We start from the raw sequence: 25,630 nt of genomic DNA, 5'->3' as shown, positions 1-25,630 counted from the left end.
TCTGGTCGTGAGAGCCCGAATGCTTCGGAGCCTTTTCCCAGACGGCAGGAGGGAGAAGAGTTTGTATGAGGGGTGTGTGGGGTCCTTCATAATGCTGTTTGCTTTGCGGATGCAGCGTGACTGTGAGTGAGTCTCGTTCACAACACCCTTCTCACATTGCCAAAGAAGCAGGTATGAAGGAAGATGTTACTAAAAGTATTAGTATTCGACTGGATCCAATGACATTACTCATTTCTCTTCAACATATTTTAGTAGGACGCAGAAAAGCAGAGGCGTAATTGATTAAATATACTAGATTGGTAAGGAAATCTCAGCTTGTTGTGTGAAAAGCAGTTTATAATAAATTAAATAAAAATCAAAGCTACTGCAGATGCGAGAAGTCGAAAATTAAAAAAAGAAACGCTGGAAACACTCAGTAGCCAAGGCCGTTTTTATGGGAAGAGAAAGAGTTAGTGTTTTAGGTGAAAGCTCTCTTCAGAAATGGTAAGGTTCACTGACCTGCTGAATGTCTCCAACGTTTCTGTCTTTATTTTAGGTGAGTTTCTTCTCTCACATTCCCATTGGTGACGGAGGGTCTTTAATGAAGCTTCTCTTCGTACAGATACGAGCTGACTTGCTGAACAGTGCCAGTGTTTTCATTGCAGTTAATTAACCTATTTGTATCACTGACCTACTTTAGATGTTCAGGAGGCAGGGTTAATTAGGGGCGGGGGAGAGAACTGGGTGAATTGAAAAAGGCAGCGAAGTTTGCATTGGCTTGTAAAATCTTATTGCGCGTCACGCAACAGAGGAATGATGCTTAAAATCGTGCTGTTTGTTCTTAACCTCCTCTTTTTGGTATTTTTGTTGTCTGCATTTTCAGTACTCGTTCTACTTGAATAGTTAACGTGTGTAATTTCAGATCTCAAATGATTTAGTTAAAGGAGTTTCACATAACGATAGTTTAGGTGGATTTGTGTAATTGTAAGCATTTAATCTGAGCTGTTGTTGATACAGGTAGCTGTTTATAAAATTTCCATTTTTTTCTTTGCTCGTGATTGTCAGATCAGCGTAAGTTAGGGGAGTAGGAGTTTCCCTCAGAATCGGTAATAACGTGCCCCCTTCCTACCCTGAAATCTCTTCATGCTACCTGGAGAGTCAGTAACTAATCCTTTCCGCGCCATTGTACCTTGGGGGAATCTCGCTAGCAAACTGAGAAATCCTTTGCAGAAAAATATGGTTCAGATTCTGAGCTCTCTGTGTTCCTCCGATTATGCCCAGTCAGTACGTAACCCCTTCAGTGTGCATGGTCCTTGTGATAAAACGTGTAACTTCCTGCATTTCATAAAAACCTTGGGTGGTGCTTTAAGTCCCCAAACGTGAAACTCTGTTTATAGTTTGACCCGGTCGGTCGTTGGGCGGAATCTTCTTTTGGATTGACAGTGAATTTATTGTGGTTTAGCACTTCTGTGAAGTTTCACTTTAATCTCCTTCAATCTTTCCTCAAAGAGGGAAGACCTGTGGGACTGATTCAGAGAAGGAAATGCCATTTTCTGAAGTGCAATACAGATTGATTATTTCCTTTTTGCCCCTTTCAATGAGGGAACATGGCTTGTTGCTAAGTCTTGGTAACTAAGCTTCCTCTTGGTTCTAATTAGTTTCAGGAATTCCTAACAACCTCCCTATCAATAGCCACAAATTGTAGTTGCAGGTTGTGGCAGGAAGGGCCTGAAGTGAATTAGTATTGTGCAATATCTGTAGAGGTAACAACCTGAAAGGTCAAAGAGGGAGATTTCCAAAATTAGGGGATTAGCATTGAATGCTGGAGCATGCTTGAACAAGAGGATAAGATGTAAGAGAATAGGACCAATCAAGTGTGATGGTAGGAAACTATGTATGGAACTGGAAGTGATACTCAATGAATACTTTGCTTCAGTATTCACTATGGAAAAGGATCTTGGCAATTGTAGGGATGACTTACAGCGGAATGAAAAGCTTGAGCATGCAGATATTAAGAAAGAAGATGTATGTGCTGGACCTTTTAGAAAGCATCAAGTTAAATAAGTCACTGGTACTGGACAAGATGTACCCCAGGCTACTGTGGGAGGTGAAGGAGGAGATTGCTGAGCTTCTAGCAATGATCTTTGCATCATCAATGGGGATGGGAGAGGTTCCGGAGGATTGGAGGGTTGAGGATGTTTTTCCTTTATTCAAGAAAGGGAGTAGAGATAACCCAGGAAATTATAGACTAGTAATTCTTACTTCAGTGGTTGGTAAGTTGATGGAGAAGACCCTGAGAGGCAGGATTTATGAACATTTGGAGAGGCATAATATGATTAGGAATAATCAGCACAGCTTTGTCAAAGCCTGATTGAATTTTTTGAGGATGTGACTAAACACATTGATGAAGGTAGAGCAGTAGATGTAGTGTATATGGATTCAGCAAGGCATTTGATAAGGTACTCCATGCAAGCCTTATTGAGAAAGTAAGGAGGCATGGGATCCAAGGGGACTTTGCTTTGTGGATCCAGAACTGGCTTGCCCACAGAAGGCAAAGAGTAGTTGTTGAAAGGTCATATTCTGCATGGAGGTTTGTGACCAGTGGTGTGCCTCTGGGATCTGTTCCGGGACCCCTACTCTTTGTGATTTTTTAAATAAATGACCTGAATGAGGAAGTGGAGGGATGGGTTTGTAAATCTGCTGATGACGCAAAGGTTGGGGGTGTTGTGGATAGTGTGGAGGGCTGTCAGAGGTTAAAGTGGGACATTGCTAGGATGCAAAACTAGGCTGAGAAGTGGCAGATGGAGTTCAACCCAGTTAAGTGTGAAGTGGTTCATTTTGGTAGGTTAAATATGATGGCAGAATATAGTGTTAATGGTAAGACTATTGGCAATGTGGAGGATCAGAGGGATCTTGGGGTCCAAGTCCGTAGGTCACTCAAAGCTGCTGTGCAGGTTGACTCTGTGGTTAAGAAGGCATACTGTGCATTTGTCTTCATCAATCGTGGGATTGAGTTTAAGAGCCGAGAGGTAATGTTGCAGCTATATAGGACACTGGTCAGACCCCACTTGGAATACTGTGCTCAGTTCTGGTTGTCTCACTACAGGAAGGATGTGGAAACCATAGAAAGGGTGCAGAGGAGATTTACAAGCATGTTTCCTGGATTGGGGAGCATGCCTTATGAGAATAGTTTGAGTGAACTTGGCCTTTCCTCCTTTGAGTGACGGAGGATGAGAGGTGACCTGATAGTGTATAAGATGATGAGAGGCATTAATCGTGTGGATAGTCAGAGGCTTTTTCCCAGGGCTGAAATGGCTAACACGAGAGGGCACAGTTTTAAGGTGTTTGGAAATAGGTTTAGAGGAGATGTCAGGGGTAGGTTTTTTACTCGGAGAGTGGTGAGTGTGTGGAATGGGCTGCCGGCAATAGTGGTGGAGGCGGAAACAATAGAGTCTTTTAAGAGACTACTGGATAGGTACATGGAGCTTAGAAAAATAGAGGGCTATGGGTAACCCTAGATAATTTCTAAGGTAAGGACATGTTTGTCACAGCTTTGTGGGCTGAAGGGCCTGTATTGTGCTGTAGGTTTTCTATGCTTCTAACCAAATTACACACTCATTCTATATTTTTTCCAGGTTTCTAGACCTGAATTCAGTCCTGAGATGCAAAACATGGATTGTTGGACTGGTATTACATCAGTGTCTTATCTTGTGCACGTGTATTTTTAAACATCCCCTTTTTAATTTCTGCCTATTCTTGACTTGGTGATGTGATGTGTGTCTACTCTCCATAACTTTGATAGCACTATGTATACCTTGTACACAACTGATCTAAAAATGTTTTCTCTCCCAGGTGTTTGGTGTTGAAATTGTGTGGATAGGTGCTACAATCCATCTGAACCTATATCCACTCTCTTTGCTGGTTGAAAAACTGATTTCAGAAGTCCCTGCTGTGCTCATTATTCTTGGTGTTGTCATATTTTTCATGGCTCTCTTGGGGATTGGCTCCATTTGGAAGGAAAACGTTTTGGTGATAAAAGTGGTAATTTTTAAAAAAAATCTTTATTTAATAGTACAAAACATTTTATCAAAAGTTGACTAAACTAAATTGAAGTCCTCCTTCCCACCAATAAATGGTTTTAAATATTCCCACTATGAGCAGTAAGTCCGTACTTACTTTCTTTCTAGTGCAGGACGATGACTTCAGTTGTGCTATCTGAAATTCGTGGCACAACAGGTGTTTTGGTGCGTGATTTGGAATGATCAAACTTGCTCCAAGTTGGAAACATGAGAAGTGGTAGATTTTTAGAATCTGGAGAATATCAAAATAAACTTCCGGAGGAGCTCCCTAACAAGGGAGAATCTGCAGATGCTGGAAATCTCTGCAACACACAAAATGCTGAAGGAACTCAGCTGGCCAGGCAGCATCTATGGGGAAAAATGCACTGTCGACATTTCTATCAGAAACCCTTTGGCTGGACTGAAGGAAAAAAAGCTGAGGAGTAAATTTGAAAGGTGGGGGAGGGGGGATTGGAGAGAGAAACACCAGGTGATGGATGAAACTTGGAGAGAGAGGGATGAAGCTAGGAGCTGGGCAGTTGATTGGTGAAAGACAGAAGGTCATGAAAGAAAAAGAAGAGGGAGGCAATGAGCAGGCACGGAGATAACATGAGAGAAGGAAAAGCAGATGGGAAATGGAGGTGGGGGGAGGCATTACTGGAAGTTTGAGAAACCAATGTTCGTGCCATCAAGTTGGAGGCTACCCAAACAATATAAGGTGTGGTAGCTCCTCCACTATCATGATAAATTCACACTCGGGTTGGAGGAACAATACCTTGTATTTGTTCGGGTAGCCTCCAACCTGATGGCATAAACATTGATTTCTTCAAACTTCCAGTAATGCCCCCCACCACCACTTCCCATCCACTTTTCCTTCTCTCATGTTATCTCCTTGCCTGCCTATTGCCTCCCTCTGCTGCTCCTACACCCTCCTTTTTTCTTTCTTCCATGGACTTCAGTCTCTTTTACCAATCAACTTCCTAGCTCTTTGCTTCATCCCTCCATCCCTTCCCTTCCAAGTTTCACCTATTGCTCAGCATGTCTCCTCTCCCCACCCTCCCCCACTGCCCCACCTTTCAAATCTGCTCCTCAGCTTTTTTTCTACAGTCCTTCAGAACGGTTCGGCCCAAAACGTTGACTGTACTTTTTTCCATAGATGCTGCCTGGCCTGCTGAGTTCCTCCAGCATTGTTTGTGTGTGTGTGTGTGTGTGTGTGTGTGTGTGTGTGTGTGTGTGTGTGTGTGTGTGTGTGTGTGTGTGTGTGTGTGTGTGTGTGTGTGTGTGTGTGTGTGTGTGTGTGTGTTCTGAAGGAACTCACTGGGTCAAGCAGAATCTGAGGTGGCAAAGGGGCGGTCAATATTTCAATCCTAATTCAGGGTTATGATCTGAGAGTGAGGATGGAATGTAGTCAACATAAAGGGGGGGGGGGGTAGGATGGGACAGAACCTTGAAAACTAAGTAGAACCAGAAGAGGGGATAGTGGGAAGATGGAACCAGAATTTGTTGGTGGAAGGTAGTGGTGATGTCTGCTTAATGATGGGAGGGGAATGGAAAAGGTGAACCAAGGCGGAAAAGCTCTGGGGGCACTGATGAGAGTGCAAAAGGTGCAAGGGGAAAATGGAAACTAGAAGATTCAATGCCATGCCTTTGGGATGTGTGATAACCAGGGAGAAGTTGAGTAGTTATTCTAGTTTGTGTTTGGTCTTGCTGTGCCAGTGGAGAAGGCTGATGACCTATGGGTCTTATTTATTGAGATCCAATGTGGAGTTGGCCCTTTGAACCATGCCACACAGCAACTCACCAATCAACCCGAGCCTGATCATGGGACAATTTACAATGACCAATTAACCCACCAACGGGTTGGCATTTGAAAGGAAGTTTAAGTGACATGCAACCAGAAACTCAAGAAGGCCTTTGTGAATTAAACACAGATGCTCTGCAGAATGGTCACCCAGACCTTGTGTGGTTCCTCCAGTGAGGAGGAGGTCACATTGAGAGCACTAAATGCAACTGACAAGGTTAGAGGTGTCTGACTGTTTAGGTCCTGGATGGTGGAGAGAGAGGAGGCATGGGGACAAGTGTTGCACTTCCTATGATTGCAGGGGAAGTGTCCAGGAACAGAAAAATGTAGGGGAAGAAATGAGCAGACCAGAGAATCATGGAGATTGTGGTCTCTGTAGAAAGCAATGGGGGGGGGGGGTAAGGTGACATGGTGGGATCCAGGTGAAGCTGGTGGAAATGAAGAATGAAATGCTGTATTGTATGTAGAGACTAGTTAGTGGGCAGGACCAGGGCAACTGCTCTATCTTGGGAGGATGCAGCGAGGGAATTGAAGGGCCTGCCTCTTAGGAGCTGGTAGGAGGAGATGTGGTCAAGGTAGCTGTGAGAGTCTGTTACATATCACTGACTAGTTTGTCACTTGAGATGGGGACTGAGATCCAGAGATTAAAGAGGAGTGTCAGAAATGAGTGAGTTTGAATCTGGTTGGGCTGAGGGCAGCAGATGGCAAGGGTGATTTAAAATGTTCTGCACAATGCATTGTGTTTGTGTGTGTATTTGGGGGTGTGGGTGTATTAGGTATTGGAGCCAGAGCAAGTTTGCTTCACATGACCAATAAAAGGACAGGCTTTGCAGGGGCCAAGTAAATGCTACATCTTTGATTTGTACAAAGTAGGAGGAATGAAATTAGGAAGTAAGAGGGACAACAAGTTCTACAAGGCTGTGGAGAATTGGTTGGGTCTTCATTCTGGGGTTAAAAAGTAGACTGTCCCAAGACCGACCTTTTGTTTGGTTATGGGGTAGGGCTGGGGGTGTACCAAGATCTTCCTCTTGTCTGGGTGGGAAGGGGCTAGGCTTTGGGCTCCTTATTTTAGAAAGGATATACTGACATTGGAGAGGGTTCAGAAAAGATTCACGAGAATGATTCCAGGCATGAAAGGGTTACTGTATGAGGAACATCTGGCAGCTCTTGGGCTGTATTCCCTGGAGTTCAGGAGAATGAGGGGGGATCTCATAGAAACATTCCAAATGTTAAAAGGCCTGAACAGATTAGCTATGACAAAGTTAATTCCCATGGTATGGGATTCTAAGACAAGAGGGCACGACTTCAGGATTGAAGGACATCCTTTTAGAACTGAGATGCGGAGAAATTACTTCAGTCAGAGGGTGGTAAATCTGTGGAATTTGTTGCCATGACTGTCTATGGAGGCCAAGTCATTGGGTGTATTTACGGCAGAGATAGATAGTTCCTTGATTAGCCAAGGCATTAAAGAGTATGAGGTGAAAGCAGGGGAGTGGGGATGATTGGATGAAGTGGATCACCCCATGATTGAATGGCGGAGCAGACTCGATGGCCCGAGTGGCCTACTTCTGCTCCTAAATCTTGTGGATGGAGGTGTATAAAGAATGGATTCATGGTAAGGTTGAGATAGTTGGGGGCAGGGAAGTGGAAGTTGTCAAAATTGTGGAGGACCTGAGTGGATTGGGTGAGGTTTAGGAGATGCAGGTGGGAATGGACTGGACAGTGGAAACAGCATAGAGATGAGATATGAAGAGAGAAGTTCAGCGGGAGTAGCAAAAAACAGAAACATTCTGTCTACCAGGTCAGTCCTGGTTGTGGGTAAGAGATGGAGGTAGGGACTTAGAGCACTATAAGGTTGGAGGCTGTGGAGGGGAGATGTCCAGATGTAATGGTCTTGGGACCAGTAGCCTGGTGTTCATTGGTATGGCCATGATCTGGAATCGACTGTGGTTTGGTGCCAAGCATAAAACACAGGACAATACCATTGCATCGCACACAATAGCACCAAAAGTTTACAAAACAATAGTGCAACGGCCATGAGCAATCAATGATTGGCAGAACAGTCACATGCACCAATGTCAAAAATCAAACTTCAATTACAAAATGTGAACAGACAAAATAATCATCAACAGAACAAGGAGAACAGAAAAGACCATTTAATGGATGTAGTGTAGGGGCAGGTGGGATATCACTCCTGAGTTCTGTCGTGAAGCTGGATAGCTATAGGAAACTAGCTTTGGTGTCTTCGGAAGTTCGGTGAAACCTCTTCAGGAAAGAAGTGGTGTCTGAGAATGGCCATCTGACCTCTCCAAGGTAAAGTTAGTGTGTCTGACCTTCACGTCACCCTTATTGCAGGCTTGATGGATTCGGGACTGGTGCACAGTGAATGGAGTGCTGCACATTCAGAGGGGGTAAAGTAGGGCTGGGTGAGGGGAGTGGAGGAATCTAGGCTTGGGCAACCAGAGATGGGAAAAGTCAAGAGAAGCACGCTTTCAAGTTTTAAAAAAAAATAATTTTAAATTGGCATGCCTTCATAACTGGAATTATTACTACATTTTAACTATTTCTGACAGGCATAATAGGTAAAGCTCACTCTGAGCTATAAACTGTTTTTGAAACTTGTTTTGTGTTCTCCCCATAAAAGTGCTGTTAACAAACTTGTGCAGCCTGTCTATTGCAATTTACCAGAAACAGCTGGGAACTTATTATAAAGTAAAAAGAATTGGCATTGAGCTTTGAATTTGGCTGCAGTCCATGTCTATGTTAAACAAACCTGATAAAATTTTTCTGCCAGCTGGTAGTTTGCTATTATTTTGCATTGAAAGTTGCCTTAACCAGGAAAATAGCTGAGCCTAGGCTGGTTAGACACTGAAAGGTGTTGTCAGTGTGTTGTTCTTCCACACTCTCATCTTAACCATTCATTAAACAGAAATACGAGCATTTTGCCTGAATTATTAAAACATTTTTTCCTTTGTCAGGGTAAGTAAAGGGAGGCACAATTCTAATAGTGAATGTATATTGCTGTTTATGAGATATTTCCATTGCATTGAGCATTGATGTTGTATTTCTCAGGAAGCTTGTCTTTACTGTTGACACTCAACATCTTGTGATTTGATAAATTTTCAAACTGTACCACCTGGAGACTTTTGAATGCAAACTGTTCAATAATTTTCCAAAAAGTGCAAACGCATTTGCTGAATATTATTGTGCATCCCTTGTTTATGATTTGGATACAAACTTCAACAGTTGATTGCAGTTGTCAGAAATGTGTATTAGTTCACATCTAAATATCTCAGTTTAGAATTTTCTATATTAATTTAATTCCTTTTTTAAACACATATGTAAGTAATCCATTCAACACATTACAAAGGCAATGTTGATTAGAAACATTCCTGGAAATGTATTTTCTTCTTGATTTGGCTTGTCGTCCAGAGCATCTTATCTGCTTTTATTTAACAATCACCCACTGATTTGAGACTGTGCTCCTACAAACTGATCATAATCAAATTCTGTGTGTGGCCAGTTCACTTTTTTTTTAAAAAAAGAGGAAAAAATAAAGATCTTTGCAAAAGCTTCAGACTCCACAAACAAGGAACTGTATTTATACCTTCATGAAAATGGACAAGCAAGTTTAAGAACTGTTCGTGCTGAAAACTAAATAAGATATTATAACAACTGCTGCAAGATATATACATGGAAGCATGAATATTAACCTATAATGCATCCCATGCTCATTTTGCGCTGTTAGCTGTAGTGCCTCAGTTTCTGTTCTGAGCTCTGCAATTGCTCATTGTTCATTCAGAATTAAATGAAGTAATTTATGTTGCTACACAAATTTAGTAGTAACTAGTCTCATTCAAAGGCAATCAAAATAAATTTGGAATAAAATCTTTGCCTGGCCCATGTGTGACCCCAGCATAAACTAATATGATTGAAATCTAAGTCTTTGACTTGTGCCATTATACCTTCAAAAACAGGCCTTGAATCTCAAGAATGTAGTGTTGGTGCAACATATGTGACATGTTTACATTGCATTGTATTTTCTTCCTCAGTTTCTGATTCTGATGATTCTGGTTTTTCTTGTGGAAATATCTGTTGAAGTGTCTACATATATCCTCAGGAGCCAGGTAAGCATTTTGTATAAGCTGCACGTTTTGTTCAACTCTACCTAATCTCATTCTATTTTTCTGATAAATTCTATACATCTGTGCCATCTTTAAATAAGAAATATATCTTTCATCGAATGTAACATCTTTTGTTTCCCTTTCTTCTGAATCGGCCCACCCCCACACCCATTTTGTAGATCTACAATAATCTAAGCCATGATATTGAGCAATCCTTTGAAGACTATGATGAGATTTCCACGTTAAAAGTGTTAGACCAACTGCAAATCAAGGTTAAGTCCTTTTTACTGTTTCCCTTTTACACGCTTGTGCTGTTTTGGGAAATTTCTTAGTTATTTTGTCCGAATTGCATTTGAGATAATTTGCTTTGGAATCTTAAAAACTGCTGCAGGAAGACAGACTTATCTGATGCCATCTTCTGATATCTTAAGACAGATGCAATGCTTTGAGAACTAAACGCCTCCTTTTATGGAAAATATCCAGTACACATAATCTATTATTTGCTGCTTTTTAAAAAAAAGTCTGTGAAAATGGGTGTTCTTATGCATGCACAATAAAATTTGACTACCTTAAAGTGTGATGTGAACTTAATTACTATGATGTCATACGGTTGATGATAAAATGACTCTGACTCTCAAACATAATGGAAATGTAGTCTTGTACCTACAATTTTACACGTGAATCAGAATCAGGTTTAATGTCATCATCAAATTTGTTAACTTAGCAGCGGCTGTACAATGCAATGCACAATGGAAAAAGTTGTGAATTACAGGGATGTGTGTGCATATATAATATTATTGAAATTAAAAAGTAATGAGGTAGTGTTCATGGGTTCAATGTCTATTCATAAATCAAATGGCGGAGGGGAAGAAGCTGTTCCTGAATCGTTGAGTGAATGCCTATGCCTTCAGGCTTCTGTACCTCCTTCCTGATGCTAGGCATGAGAACAAGGCATGACCTTGGTGCTGGAGGTCCCTTTTTGAGATATTGCTCCTTGAAGATGTCATGGACACCATGGAGACTACTGCCCATGATGGACCTGACCAAGTTTACAGCTCTCTGTAGCTTATTTGATCCTGTGCATTAGCCCCCACTCCCATGCCAGTTAGAATGGGAAAGTATCCCCTCATTTTCTCATGTAGATTGGACAACCTCCTTGAGGAAATGCCATAGAAGATTAGAGAATTAAGTATTCTCTATTCCCATACAGAAAATAGGTGTGTATTTGAAAAGAGTTTTCATTGAAGTTATGTGCACATGTATTTAGGGGAAATGTTGCATTTTTATTTTCCATGAGAGCGAGCTGCTTTCCAAGTAGGTCAGAATACTCATTAGACCAGAAGCATCTGTGGAGAGAGAAACAGTTAACCTTTCAGGTCAAAGCATTTTAGTTGAATTCATCAACCTGAAAAGGTAAATCTTTTTTTTTCTCTAAAGTAGATTAGCCTAAAGACCAAGGAGATGAAAAGCAAACTGCCGGAGGAACCCGGAGGATTAAGCAGAAGCTGTGCAGGCAAAGTGTCCATTTTGAGGAGTACCGTACCTGTGTTCTGTCAGCAATGACCATCCTGAACTTCTGTATGCATGTTACTTCAGCTCACCTTCCTAGCCAGCCTCTCTGTTCATGTCCACTGTCCACAGTGAGACTAAACACAAGCTAGAAAAACAGCACTTCATGTTCCACATGGGTAGCCATCAGACCATTGGTATGAAGACTGACTTTCCAACTTTTGAGTAGTTCCTTTTTCCACTTCGACTAGTCAGCCTAAATTCTCTCACCTTGTTCCTTCCCCATTTCCATCTGTTCATCACACATCTATCCACCTAAGATTTTCTCCCTTGGCCTACCCTTCCTATCCCCTCCAGCACCTGCTCCTTATTCCACCGATCACTTTCCAATCTCTCCCTATCTTTCCCCTTACCTTCACCAATTCCATCTGCCCATTTATTTCTTGCTTGTCTCTTTCCACCTTCACGCACCAGCTTCTCTCCTCCCCGTACCCATCACCCTCCAGAAAACAACACTTGGTTCCACATGTCACCTATCAGGCCCTGTCTAATCCCTCCCACTCACCCCTTTCTACTGGTTATCTTCCATCCCCACTCTTGGTCTTTATACCTCCCTTTGCCCCCTCGAATGCTGTTTGACCAGCTGAGGTCTTCCAGCAGCTTGTTTATTTTTTTTTGGGGGGGTGGTGGGTGGAAGTCCAATTTAGGCCAGAATGAATTGAATTGAATGATCTTTATTGCCATTATACATAAGTACAATGAGGCTCTGTTTAGCTTCATCTCAGGCAATTAAACAAAGCGGTAGATAAAAACAAGACAGTAATAAAAAAAGTATTAAATAGATAAGTAGCAGAAAATAAGTTGCAGCAGCACCAGATGAGCAAATGGCTTCTTCCTTCACTATGAAATATCATGATTCCATGATGTGCTGGGGAAAAAAAGTAGTTGTTTCACTAGATTTTGTTTCATTGATTATTTAACTATTTAGTAATTGTTTCAGTTTTTAAAGTAAGTGGTGCACTGGATGATTAATTTGAATGGAATCCTTTAAACTACATTTGTTTTTGATTCAAATCCTTTTGTCTAATTAAGTTTCAGTTCTAATTCAGATGTCAGAGGCCTTGATTTGTTTCCGGAGTAACCATGAACCAACACAATTTGGTTCTATCAGAGTAAATTGGGTGGCAGCTTCTGGCATCTATACCAGTGGCCACTTTAATGGGTACTACTTTATACCTGCCCATTCATGCAAGTATCTGATCAGCCAATCAGGTGGCTACAACTCAATGCATAAAAGCATGCTGAATTTAAAAGGTTCAGTTGTTCAGACCAAACATCAGAATGGGGGAAAAATGTGATCCAAGTGAATTTCGCTATAGCATGATTGTTGGTGCCAGATGGGGTGGTTTGAGTACCTCAGAAACTGCTAACCTCCTGGAATTTTCATATACAACAGTGCCTAGAGTTTAGAAACTGGTGTGAAAAACAAAAAAAGAATCCAATGAGCTGCAATTCTGTGAGTGAAATTGCCTTAATAAGAGAGATCAGAGGAGCAAGGCCTGACAGGTCCAAACTGACAGAAAGGTGACGGTAACTCAGATAGCCACACGTTAAAACAGTGGTGTGTAGAAGAGCATCCCTGAATCAGAACACTTTGAACCTTGAAGGACTACAGCAGAGAAGACCATCAATGTACACTGTGACCACCTTATTGTGTACAGGAGGATTGTTATAGGAGATGGCCTCTTCCATCCTCATTTGCTATGGCCCTTGTTAAATTGGGCTCAGAAGTTGGGAGAAAGGGTGAGATCTTTTTCCATCAGATGGGGTCAAATTGATGGAAATAATTAGTCCATACCAATCAAAATTCCCAGCTCTGCTGGTCTCATTTTCCTGCATTTGGCCCATGTCCCTCTAAATCTTACCTGCACATGTGTTGTTTTAACATTAATGTACTGGTTTCATCCACTTCCTCTGGCAGCTCATTTAAGACAGAACAATACAAAAACCTGCTGTACTATTTTCTTTGGCTGTTCATTAGTCACTATTACACTCATTAGTTCAAGAGACCAAGTTTTTGATAATCAGCCTCAGACAGTCCATTTTCTGATAGCAGTTGGAATGTTTTTCCACTTTCAAGAGGGTCAATCCACTATCTCTGTTTCTCTTGTATAACATCCCCAAGATACAACCAGTGGGAAGATGGAGGATGTCCTTCACCATTTTTATTAACCGGTCTACCTCTCTAAGAACGTTTTGTAAGGTCTCAGCTAAGATTAAATGGAAATACACCTTAGGATCATATAATCTTGGAGGAGTTTGACCTTTTGGATTAGTTTGCATTTGGACCTCTTCAATTTCTCAAACAATCTCTAACTTCGGTCTCCAGTTCTCAGCAGAAATTCCACTCTCAAGGTCCACCCTGGCACCCAAGTATTTCTCAATTTCTGTGGATGGTATAGAATTCATGTTCTCTCTGCCAATTCTCCATTCTCTGCTTTGGTTGTACACCATTCTTTTCTTGGGTCTTTCTTTGACTTTGGTCTTTTTAACATTAACCTCTCATCCAGTAGCTTTACAAAAGGTGGGAAGTATCTGAACATTCTTAGCCATTCCGTCATAGGAGTGCTCAGAATGGCTACGTCATCTGCAAATGCCAATGCTGTGTATCTTGTTCCTTCAGCTGATGTTAATTGGACTCCCCTTCCTCGGTTTTTAGGGTGCAAGTTAGGGGGTCCCTTGCAATTTATTAAGATGCATGAGATGGTTTCCTTGTTTTAACCCTCTCTTAATGTTTATCCTTTCCATTCTCTGTCCAATTCTACAATTTTACTTGTGTTGCTGTTTTGATCCATGACAAGACCTATAAAGATTTTTTGTATTCTCATCCTTTGTAAAGATCTAATTAACTTGTTGCCCACTGAATTAAGTGCCTTAGCAAGGTCCACAAATAGCACCACCAGTCTTTGTTTCTTTTCAGCCCCCTAATAATATTGTGTAAGATGTGATATTTGCAGAATCCCTTTTACCTGTTGATTTTTGATGGACTCGCTGAGATATTTGGCTATTATTTTAGTGAACAGTCTTTGAAGCATTGGACATATAGCAATTGTTCAGGCTTTCTATCAATTCTTTATCAGCTGTCTTGGGAATTAACACTGTCCACTGCTTTTCAAGTATTTGAGAATGGTTCCGGATGAGTGTGAGTTAAGAAGTGGTGTGTTCTTGTCATCTGCCATCAACCTCTCCAGATCCTGCTGTTTTATACCACCTGGGCCTGGGGCAATCTTTTAATTCCATTCTGGGCTGTTTGTACCCCCTCTTGTTTGATCTTCCTCAGGAGGCTTTCTGAATCAACATTTTCAGTGCAATTCTCAAGTTTATTGATGTCTGCTTGATTATTGGCAGCAACAATTTTCTCATGTAAGTGTTGGTATTTTCCTCTTTATTCAAAGTAGAGTCTCATTGAACTGATGTTTCCACTTTCTAGCGAGCCAGTTACTTACAATCTTTGCTTTTTTTCCATTTCCATATTCTCTGACAAGGTCTAAAGATATCTGTTCATGCAAGTTGACATCTGAGGCGAATTTAATCTTATTCCTTCTATCTCTCAACAGATTCTCTGCGAGGTCCATGTTCTTGCTAATATCTGGTCACCCCGATTAGATTTTTCATCTTGACTGATCTTCATTAGTGAGTCAACCACTTCCGTTTCAGGCTGATGTCAAGTTAGGTGTTTTTAGTTCAGTCTTAACCTCAGTCTGATTTCTGGTCACTATTGGATTTTTCTGTAGTGCTCCTCTCTTGTCAGAGATTTGTTTATTGGATTTGGATGTTAAAGCCATAGCAGCTTCAACATTAATAAATTTCACCCCCTTATGTTCTTCCTCGAGCTCCAGCAAGAGTTTGATTTTAATTGTCCTGTATTTCTGAGTTCAACATGTCGATGCCTATTATGTTGACTCAGTCCACTGTCAGTGCTAAAGGATTCTTTGGAGATGGAACACACAATCCTTCACCCCCTCTTGCACCTTGGCCCTTTGCATTTGCCAAATATGCAAGGAATATGATGGTGTTTGGCCATATTGATAAAGATATCATGACAACCCTAAACTGTACATTGGTTGTAATTGGGACTCAAACTACCATCTCTCATATTTGTGGCACCCATATTCCTTATGGATGATCCTTTTAGATTTGATTTGCCACTACCTGGCAGTGCTGCCTCTGATGGGCTGGGGTCCATTTTGTCTCAATATAGTAAATTGTGGAAGACTGTTGTTTTTATGAAATGGTCTGGGTCAAACTCTTCACCCAGAATAGCTGTCTCCTCTGTTGGTAAGTTTGCCTCGTGCTCTTCCATCTCTCCAATCATGGGTTATCAGATTTCTTTTTCTGATTCTCCTCTCAAATTCGTGTGTAGGACATTCTCTCCAGTGCAGCCTGAGCACTGCAAAAAGTGCAACTAATCAATTTTGCACAGACCTTTATTGTTAGGGGATTAATGAGGCAGTTATTTGCCCATCTGGGTTTATGTCAAATCCATATACTATTCATCACATTGAAAGGGAGTACCCAACAACACCTGTGCTAAGAGTTCTAGACAGTCACTTGTAGCCATCAGTTGAGATATTACTGGCGGGACTAACGAGAAGTATCAGAATAATTGCATGCATATGTGCATGTCTGTATGTTCAAGGTGATTCTAGTGTTGAAATTTTATTGTAACTTGTATCTCCGCAGTTTCATTGTTGTGGTGCTAACAATTATACCGACTGGTTTAAGACTGCATTTGGCCAGTCAACCTGGTCTGTTCCATCTAGCTGTTGTATCAATATCATGGAGTCTTGTGGCAGAAGTGTTTCCAACCAGACAATAAACATCCATTCTGTGGTAAGAATTTGTTCATATTATTAGAATGTATTCATGGTGGTAGGTTTTGAAAACAATATATATTGTATTAATACCAAATGAAAGGTAAAATTTACTCAGTGTTCATTGTAATGTATTTCTTTTACAATTTGTATGGTCTATGGGTATATTTAGGGCTGTGCTGAAATACTGTCAACATGGATTGAAGAATACTTTTCAATTATTAGAGGAACCAGTGTCTGCTTTGCATTTGGACAGGTAAGCATATTTTAGAGCTATGCTGATTTCTTACCACCTGGAAAATAAATCTACTTAGCTCACCAGTTTCCTGGGAAGACATGGTATGTTATGTGTGAAATGAAGATGATCTGTTACACAGACCTCCCACTGTGAAGGTGAACAGAGGCCTTGTTCTTGTATGCCAGTAGGTTTGGTGTGACTTCACTAATATCTTGATTTTGTTTTAATATATCTGTCTGTAAACCTTGACCGCTCTATGAACCAAAGATTTTGAGTCACTGTTTCTAAGCATTTTGTTACTGAAATGACTATTGCTAACTTTCTTCAGTAGTCTCTGCAAGGTAATGAGATTGCAGATCAGTTTCACTTCTATTGAGAGCCAGATGGGTCTGCAGGGGTAAGAAGAATCAGATGGAAACTAGGCTATTTGGAATGCAAATGTGCTCAGGAACCCCTGCCTAACCGGGGATACGAGTCCATGAGCACATGCCTACCATTCCAAGAAGCATTGTTTTACAATTGCGTTTCTAGATCTCAACAGATATCCTGTACACAGCTGCCAGACAAGTACACTAAGGTCATTGTAACCTTGAACTGTTTTGGGTTGGGTTTGGCTCTTTTCATGCTTGATTTCAACAAACTTGACACCTCCTCTTAGAGTAAATGTAGCAAATTCTTTACCTAAAAACACGTCTTCAGAGTTTGTACAATTTACCATCATCTGAAAGTCCAAAGCATCAATGGCATCGAGGATTCAAGATTCAAAGTGCATTTGTTATCAAAGAATGTATGAATTGTACAACCTAACCCGAAAGAACCAAATTTTAAAAAAATGAAAAGACCAACCCCAACATTCTCTGCGCACAGAGAAAGGAAAAAAAAACACAAATTTTGCAAACAATAGAAACAAGCAACAGCATTCCAAACCAAACTGAGTACTTGGATCCAAATCTCCAGAGTGTTCTGTTACTTCTGTTTGAACATACTGTGGGTTAACAATGAAGAATCACGTTCTGGAAGAATTAGAGAACTTTTATTTACAGTAATAAACAAACACATCTTAACCCAGCCACTTGCTGGAACATTCTGGCAATCCCGTGCATGCTTAGTGCTCTGTCCAATCATGTACTTGGCACTTCATTGCACGTGATATCGCCACATCTTTTCCATAAAAAGAAAAACAATAACATTAATCAAAGCAAATACATAATTCAACAAGTCTCTATCAGTCTCTCTGCAGGTTTATGAACATGAGTAGACCTCCTAAGTGGTGTACGCAGATCTTGTGTATCCTTGTTATTTCCACGTTTTGTCTCGTCTGCATCCATTAACCGAATCTCTGAAGTTGGCTCTTTCTTGAGGTCTTTGCAATTTCTTCTTAGCACTGCTCCCTCCTCTGTTTGGACCATGTATGATCTGGTCTGTATCCATGTGTTCATTTTATCTTGTATCCTCACTTTGTCTCCTTGTCCTTCAGACAAGCGTCTCCTTAGATCAGTCAATTCACGTTCCACTTCCATTTGTAATGAAATATGAATCTTCTTTTCATCTAATTCATTCATTAACTGTGTAATCTTTTTTTATGCTGAGATTCCATCATTTCAATAAAACTACTCAATTCCTTCACTTGTGCTTTCACTTCTTCCTTACGCTGCGCCCACTGTGAGTGTTCTTGCTCTAGACGGTGATGAAACTGAATCTCATATTCTCTCAGTGTCTCCTTCATTATTGCTTGCATTGAAGCAACCTCCTCCTGCCATTGCTTTTTCATGTCATCAATTGCCTCCTGTTTGGTCGTCTCAGACACTGCAGCTACTGCTTTTATATTCTCCATGTCAGCATTTGCCTCCGTGAGCTGGACCTGCAGTCAAGTTACATCACCTGCTGCTGACTGTAATGCAACCTTCTGTCGCTTCAGCTCTGCGTCACTATCCAAGACTAAAACTCTTTTCACTAAATTAAGTCTTTCACCGGCAGATAAACCCAGAATTGATTGTACATTTTTTGGCACGACCACAAATGAAAGCGTGCGCACAATATTTTTGTGCGCTACTTTAGCCACGCATGTTCCTTTAACTGGAAGGTCTGCACCTGAATGCTCAGTCACTTTTATATTCGTCTGATGTAACTTCGGTCTTGGTTTCAAAGCATTGAACTCAGATTCTGCAGGAACATTTACCTGTGCTCCAGTATCCAGTTTAAACAGAATATTGTTTTGACTCACTTGCAATGGAACAGTCCAGTCATTCTTACTTTGTTTATTTTCACAAAGCACATCGATATAAAATTCCTCACGTTCATCTTCAAGCACAGCATTTATTTGTTTCATTTTATTTTCCTTTCTACTTTTACAACAGCATGAAAAATGATTATTCTTACCACAGCCATTGCAAATTTTGCCATATGTGGGACACTGATTTGGACGATGTTCCCGTGCACAGCGATCACATGACTTTTTTCTTTCAATGCCGCCTTGCTCTGTCAGTTTTGTCAATGTATTTCTTGATATATTTGTGCTCTTTTACAGCATTTACATTTGCAGTTTTCGACAAAAAGCTCTTCAGCCTGCAATGTCACGGTCTCAAAAGCTTTGCAAAGCACCGAAGCTTTTTCAAAATTTAAATCTTGCTTTCTCAACAACCTTTCTCTCAGGGCATTATCTCGAATGCCACAAACAATCCAATCTTTAATAAGAGTGTCCGTGAGCAATCCAAACTCACATGTTCTACTATGCTTTCTTAACTCAGTAACATACTGATCAATTGTTTCAGCAGCTCTCTGTGCACATGTAAAGAATTTATATCACTCATACATTAAATTACACTTAGGTATACAAAAAACTTCAAATCTGTCCATTATTGACTTTAAATTGAAATTATCTCCATCTTCAAAGACAAAATTATTATATACCTCTACTGCGTCATTCCTGATTACATGGAGCAAAAGCACAGCTTTGGTTTTTTCCGATTTTTCTTCATAATCAATCGCTGATAAGTACAGTTCAAACTGTTGCTTGAATATCCTCCAATTCTCAGCTACATTGTCAGTTGGCTGAAGTTTGGATGGGGGTTGCAAACCTTCCATTTTACTGTTTACAGTTCAAACTTTTTCTTTTCTCAATTATCTTCGATTCTCGATTCTCCCGTATTATTCTTCCAGAACCAAACTACTCCTGACACCACGTTATGTTTCTTCTGTTTAAACATACCGTGGGTTAACAATGAAGAATCATATTCTGGAAGAATTAGAGAACCTTTATTTACAGTAATAAACAAACGCGTCTTAACCCAGCCACGTGCTGGAACATTCTGGCAAACCCCCACATGCTCAGTGCTCTGTCCAATCATGTACTGGCACATCATTGCACGTGATATCACCACACAGAGCAGCCTTGGTATTCAGTTCATCATATTTATGGGGCAAATCGACGCAAAGTTCACAGACAAGGGAGAGAGGAATTCCCTGTCTATCTGGGCTTGCATTTAAAGTGACCAAATAGTGGATCCAGGCTCCACCATGGCAAATCACTCCAGGCCTAGATTTTGCTGCTAGAGAAGCTATTCTCTACCTCTACAAATTGGCTCGCTGCCCAAAGTGATCGAACCTTGCCCGACTCTCAACCCCCTGCCTTTCCGGTCTATCTGGACTGGTGTTTAAATTGTTCAAATGGCAGATTGTGTTTCACTGCAGCAAATCACTCCGGGCCTAGAACGTGCTGCCCAGCAATTCGCTTCAGACCTAGATTTTGCTGCTGAACAAGCCATTCTTGATCTCTCCAAATCGGCTCAGCACTCCTTCATACCCGGGTTAGTTGGACAGGCATCGGTACTCCCCTGACTCATCTCTCCAAATCATTCACTCCAACCATCCGAGCTCCAACTCAATCTGCGTCGATTTTGGAATGCACCAGCAGGACACATCTCTCGAGTTTGCTTTGCCTCTTCATTGTATGTGGTGATAGTTTACTAGAAGTTACTTAAAAAAGTTATTAGTAATGTTTTTTAATTGACTTTCTTTGCTTTTGAACTGCCAGTAAGCTGTCACACGCCTTTGGTAGTGCCATCTTAAACCAAAGGTTTTCCATTCAGTAGGTGTCCAGAGAAATCTCCCGTATTGTTTGAAGCTTTACAACAAACAAAACCAATGCAGTGCTGTGGCTCACCAAAGTTTTCCCTGGTGAATGTGCATCTTTGGAAAACTGTTTACTCATGATAAAGGCAGTGTTAAGGAAAGCTAAACAGGGAGAATGAGAGCTGAGCAACACACAAAATGCTGGAGGAACTCAACAGGCCAGGCAGCATCTATGGGGAAAAAAGTACAGTCGACTTTTCAGGCCGAAACTCTCTGGCAGGACTGGAGGAAAAAATGCTGAGGAGTAGATTTAAAAGGTGGGGGGAGGTGAGAGAGAACAACTTGGGTTAGAGGAGCAACACCCTGTATTCCATTTGGGTAGCCTCCAACATGATGGCATGAACTTTGATTTCTCAAACTTCTGGTAATATCCCCAGCCCTTCCCCCTCCCCGCCCCACACCCCTTCTCCATTTTCCATCCCCCTATTCCCTCTCTCACCTCATCACACCAATCAACTTCTGAGCTTATTGCTTCAGTTTCCACCCCACCCCCCCAAGTTTCACCTATCACCTGTAGTTCTCTCTTCCCTCCCTCCACCTTTTAAATCTACTCCTCAGCTTTTTTTTTCCTCTCCGGTCCTGCCAAAGGGTTTTGGCCAGAAATGTCAACTGTACGTTTTTTTTTCCCCATGGATGCTGCCTGGCCTGCTGAGTTCCTCCAGCATTTTGTGTGTGTGGCTCGGATTTCCAGCAACTGCAGATATTCTCTTGTTTGAGAATGAGAGCTGAAAAATTCTGTACTCTTCTGCCAAAAGTCGTAAATTCTCCCTTCCTGTAAACGGGTTGTGGTGTAAATATTTGTATTTGCACATTATACCAAATCTTGTGAGTTTTGTTTTTCAACTTGCCTTCTAATGTAAACATCTGACTGAAAGTAGATTTCTCTCTTCTGAACTTGGCTGTGTTACCACTTCCATGATGACGTATTGTATTTGGATCACTAACTATTTGGCCCCAAAGCTCATACAAGTGTTGTGTTGTAAGTAAGTTCCTTTATCGCCATTTAACATATTATGTGGGTTCTTTCTCCCTTGTGCTTTTAACTAGTGACCCATGAATGCATCTCCTACTGCCTTGGGGTTGCAAGTTCCACTACTAATTGGTCAATCAGGTAGAGGTTTCTGTTAAATTGCCTTATATATGAATTATCTTGCATTTCTGGCACCCTACCCCAAACTCAATGGTTTTTTTAATAACAAACTACAATCAGATTATTTTTTGTCTTTTTATAGAAAATAGAAAACCTACAGCACAATACAGGCCCCTTGGCCCACAAAGTTGTGCCAAACATGTCCCTACCTTAGAAATTACTAGGGTTACCCATAGTCCTCTATTTTTCTAAGCTCTATGTACCTATCCAAAAGTCTCTTAAAAGACCTTATCATATCCACCTCCACCACTGTTGCCGGCAGCCTGTTCCACACACTCACCACTCTCTGAGTAAAAAAACTTACCCCTGACATCTCCTTTGTACCTACTCCCCAGCACCTTAAACCTGTGTGCTCTTGTGGCAGCCATTTCAGCCCTGGGGGAAAAAGCCTCTGACTATCCACATAATCAATGCCTCTCATCATCTTATATACATCTATCAGGTCACCTTTCATCCTCCGTCACTCCAAGGAGAAAAGGTCGAGTTCACTCAACCCATTCTCATAAGGCATACTCCCCAATCCAGGCAACATCCTTGTAAATCTCCTCTGCACCCTTTCCATGGTTTCCACATCCTTCCTGTAGTGAGGTGACCAGAACTGAGCACTATTTTTCCTAAACATGAGAGCCCCAACTTGGGCAGATGGAGTTTAACACAACTAAATGTGAATCATTGCACTTGAGAGATCACATGTACACTGTTAATGACAGGGGATCTTGTGGGGGTGGGGGATATGTCCCAGTCCATAGCTCTTTGAAAGTGGCTGCACAGGTTGATAAGGTGGTTAAGGAAGCACTTTGCATGTTGGAAGTAACTCAATGTGTAGCTCAGGTGATTGATGGATAGGTTGAGTTCTCCCATCTTGGTAATCCATTTACAAACATTTAATCACCACACGAAGAGACATCTTCAATGCGCTGTTCACTTGTGGCATGTCCTCATAGCATTCAATACTTATCAGTTGATTGTAGACCACATTCACCTTGTCCTATAGCTTGGTTTGTCATTTAGGTCTGCAGAGCACACTCCTTGAAGTTCCTGGTGGTTTATGCGCGACTGAAATTCTATGTTCTTGGAACAGTCGGGCTATCATTTCCGAGATATTTCAACAAGACCAATGTGGTCTACAAAACCCAATGCAGGGACTGCAGCAAATATTATGTCGGCCAAACTGAAGAAAACTATCCTTAAGGATCCATGAACATCAACTGGCTGTGAAGTGGCACGACCATCTCCCCCTAGTCTCTACCAATGAAGATCGAGGGTGGCACAAATTCGACTGGGCATCGGTGAAAGTCATGGTGCAAAAGAATTCCTTGAAGCATGGTTTTACGCAAACAATTCTATAAACAGACATGTGGACCTCGATCCCCTTTATAAGCCATTGTGAGCAAAATTCCAGAGAAGGCGCAGTTCACCACAGTGATGAGACCACCTCCCTATGTCACAACTGAGTTTCTGTAATGATGACCAAAGAGCTAATTAGTAAGTATATAAAGACCAAGCATTCAGAACAGCACACTGATGATATCTCCTTGTATGGTGACAAAATGTTTGCAAATACATTGCATGCTTACCTGTATTAGTCAAGGAATTGAGTTTGAGTGGAGAAGTTGCAGCTTTATAAACACTAATTCTGCTTCATCCAGTGTATTGCATACAGTTCTGGTTGCCCCATTATAGAAAGGATATGGAGGCTTTGGAGAGGGTGCACAAGAGGTTTACTGGACTGCTGCCTGGATTAGAGGGCATGTGTTATAAGAGGATGGACAAACTTTTTGTGTTTTCTCTGAGCGGCAGAGGCTGAGTGGAGATCTGATAGAGAGGCATGCAGTAAGAGCCAGCATCTTTCCCCTTGGATTTGAAATGTCTAATACCAGAGGGCAGGCATTTAAGGAGAGAAGGGATAAGTTCAAAGGAAATGTGTGGGGCAAGTCTGAAATGCACTGCTTGGAGTGGTTGTAGAAGTAAATATGATAGAGGCATTTAGCAGGCTTTGCAATAAATGGAAGGATTTGGACCTTGTGAGGACAGAACAGATTAATAATCAAAAGCCCAGCTAAACTGAAGTAATTAGTTCAGTACAACATCATGGGTGGAAGGACCTGTTCCTGTGCTATACTGTCCTATGTTCTGTACTGTGCTCCAGTTCTTGGTAGGTTTAACTTTTGTAAATCCTTTCATAATATGATGAATGACCATGAATAGTCTAGCCAAGAAACATGAAGATTATCATCCGTCTTTTCAATTCCATCTAGAAATCCTTTGTGCACTATTATTTTCCTTTTAATAACATACATGTTCCTGGATTGCTCTGCTCTGTCCCCTTTTAGCCACTTATTTTAAAAGAACTACCAGCTCCTCATTTGTCCAACTAAAATTCTATTTGTAATGAAGAACATTTGATTATCATTTGTTTTTGAATTTACTTGCACATGCTGAGCCCAAATTACTTAAATGGTCAACAGTGACTCAATCGATTCTCGATTATGTTTTTGCAACTTTTTGAGCTAACGTGATCTGTCTCTAAGTTAAATTAGTTTTATTGAAAGCCCTTTCATTAACTGTGTGCTGTTGTGACTGAATTAAGTCACCAGAGAGACACTGAAGTTGGTGGATATAGAAGTCTTTATTCACCTAAACAAGCAGGTATTATATGGGAGACACCCATGGAAGAAGACCCTTAAACTCAAAGTAGATCACATTTTATACCCTTAAGATCAATGGTAACTCCATACAATCTCGAAGGTTACAATGACATTGTTTACTTCAATAGTTTGGGTTGACAATGTGTAATTTAAATTGCATGTAATTTTAAACATCTTCACACCAACACTCCACACACTCTAGATTGAATGTGGATCACCATTATCACTCTAGCTACTTTCATGCATGTATAGATATCTCAGGTGATTGGATTGACAATCACCCCATTCTGCAGCTCCAGAAAGACCATTATTCAGAGTTACATTTTAAATTCGGTCTACAGTCCACATTCAGATCTGAATTCTGGTACTGTTGAATATTTCCTATATGGCATAACTCCAGAATATGCTCTAAAATGTACTATCCCTTTACTTTTGACCTCCAAAGTGCAGCACTTCATACTTGGCCAGATTAAACACAATCTGCCCTTATTTGCAAATAATCATTATCCCATTGCGTCCTTTGGCAATCTGCACTTTCCACAATGCCACCAATCTGTGCCATCTGCAAATTTGTTAGCCTACCATTCCATATTTTCATTCAAGTCATTTATAAAGTCACAAACAGTAGACGTCTCAGTTCAGATCATGAGAGAACACCAGTAGTCACAGATCTCCGGCCAGAATAAGACCCATTGAATCCCCAAATTAGGTCATTTTATTTTTGAGAGTAAATATCTTGGTCAATGAATATGGATGAATTTTGTTGTTTTAATACTTAAATTCTTTTCCCCCATCTAGGTTGTTGGGATTTTCCTCTCAAGTTTGTATATAAAGAAACTCCAAGATAACTATATACCATATTACTGATTCAAGATCATTGATATTGAACTACCTGGATTTTTATTTTTATTTTTTCCAGTTCAGCTCTATTTATCAGTAACATTGCAGTGCTTCAGGGCTGAGTCTGAGCATTAGAAAGATCTGCTTTACAAAATTTCAGATGTGGTAAATACAAATGTCTTGAAGATGAATTAAATTGGTATTAATATTGTTGAATAATGTAAGCTTGTTTACTACTTGTATTAGTCAGTAATGATTTGGAATAAAGATTAAATGAA

General features: G+C 40.8%; 1 protein-coding gene across 1 annotated transcript; it reads left to right on the top strand.

Annotated features, from left to right (window-relative positions):
* The first annotated feature begins 795 nt into the window (after positions 1-795).
* LOC140727260 (CD63 antigen-like) lies at positions 796-25,594 on the top strand. The gene is made up of 7 exons (XM_073044521.1): positions 796-837; positions 3,832-4,020; positions 9,891-9,965; positions 10,142-10,234; positions 16,215-16,364; positions 16,518-16,601; positions 25,311-25,594. Exons 1-7 carry the CDS (start codon positions 796-798, stop codon positions 25,377-25,379), a joined length of 702 nt encoding a protein of 233 aa, XP_072900622.1. The 3' UTR covers positions 25,380-25,594.
* The last annotated feature ends 36 nt before the right edge of the window (positions 25,595-25,630 follow it).

Source organism: Hemitrygon akajei, chromosome 5, assembly GCF_048418815.1.
Source record: "Hemitrygon akajei chromosome 5, sHemAka1.3, whole genome shotgun sequence".
NCBI classification, from domain to species: Eukaryota; Metazoa; Chordata; class Chondrichthyes; order Myliobatiformes; family Dasyatidae; genus Hemitrygon; species Hemitrygon akajei.
Note: the sequence above shows the minus strand (reverse complement) of the source record. Positions and strands in the feature narration are given on the sequence as shown.

What these genes read in the sequence shown, in the direction of transcription:
- LOC140727260 (XM_073044521.1), top strand. Translation starts at nt 796, where the DNA reads ATGCTTAAAATCGTGCTGTTTGTTCTTAACCTCCTCTTTTTG. An exon ending in TTCTTAACCTCCTCTTTTTG is followed by an intron (nt 838 to 3,831) that starts GTATTTTTGTTG and finishes TTTCTCTCCCAG; the next exon opens with GTGTTTGGTGTTGAAATTGT. An exon ending in CAATAAACATCCATTCTGTG is followed by an intron (nt 16,365 to 16,517) that starts GTAAGAATTTGT and finishes GGGTATATTTAG; the next exon opens with GGCTGTGCTGAAATACTGTC.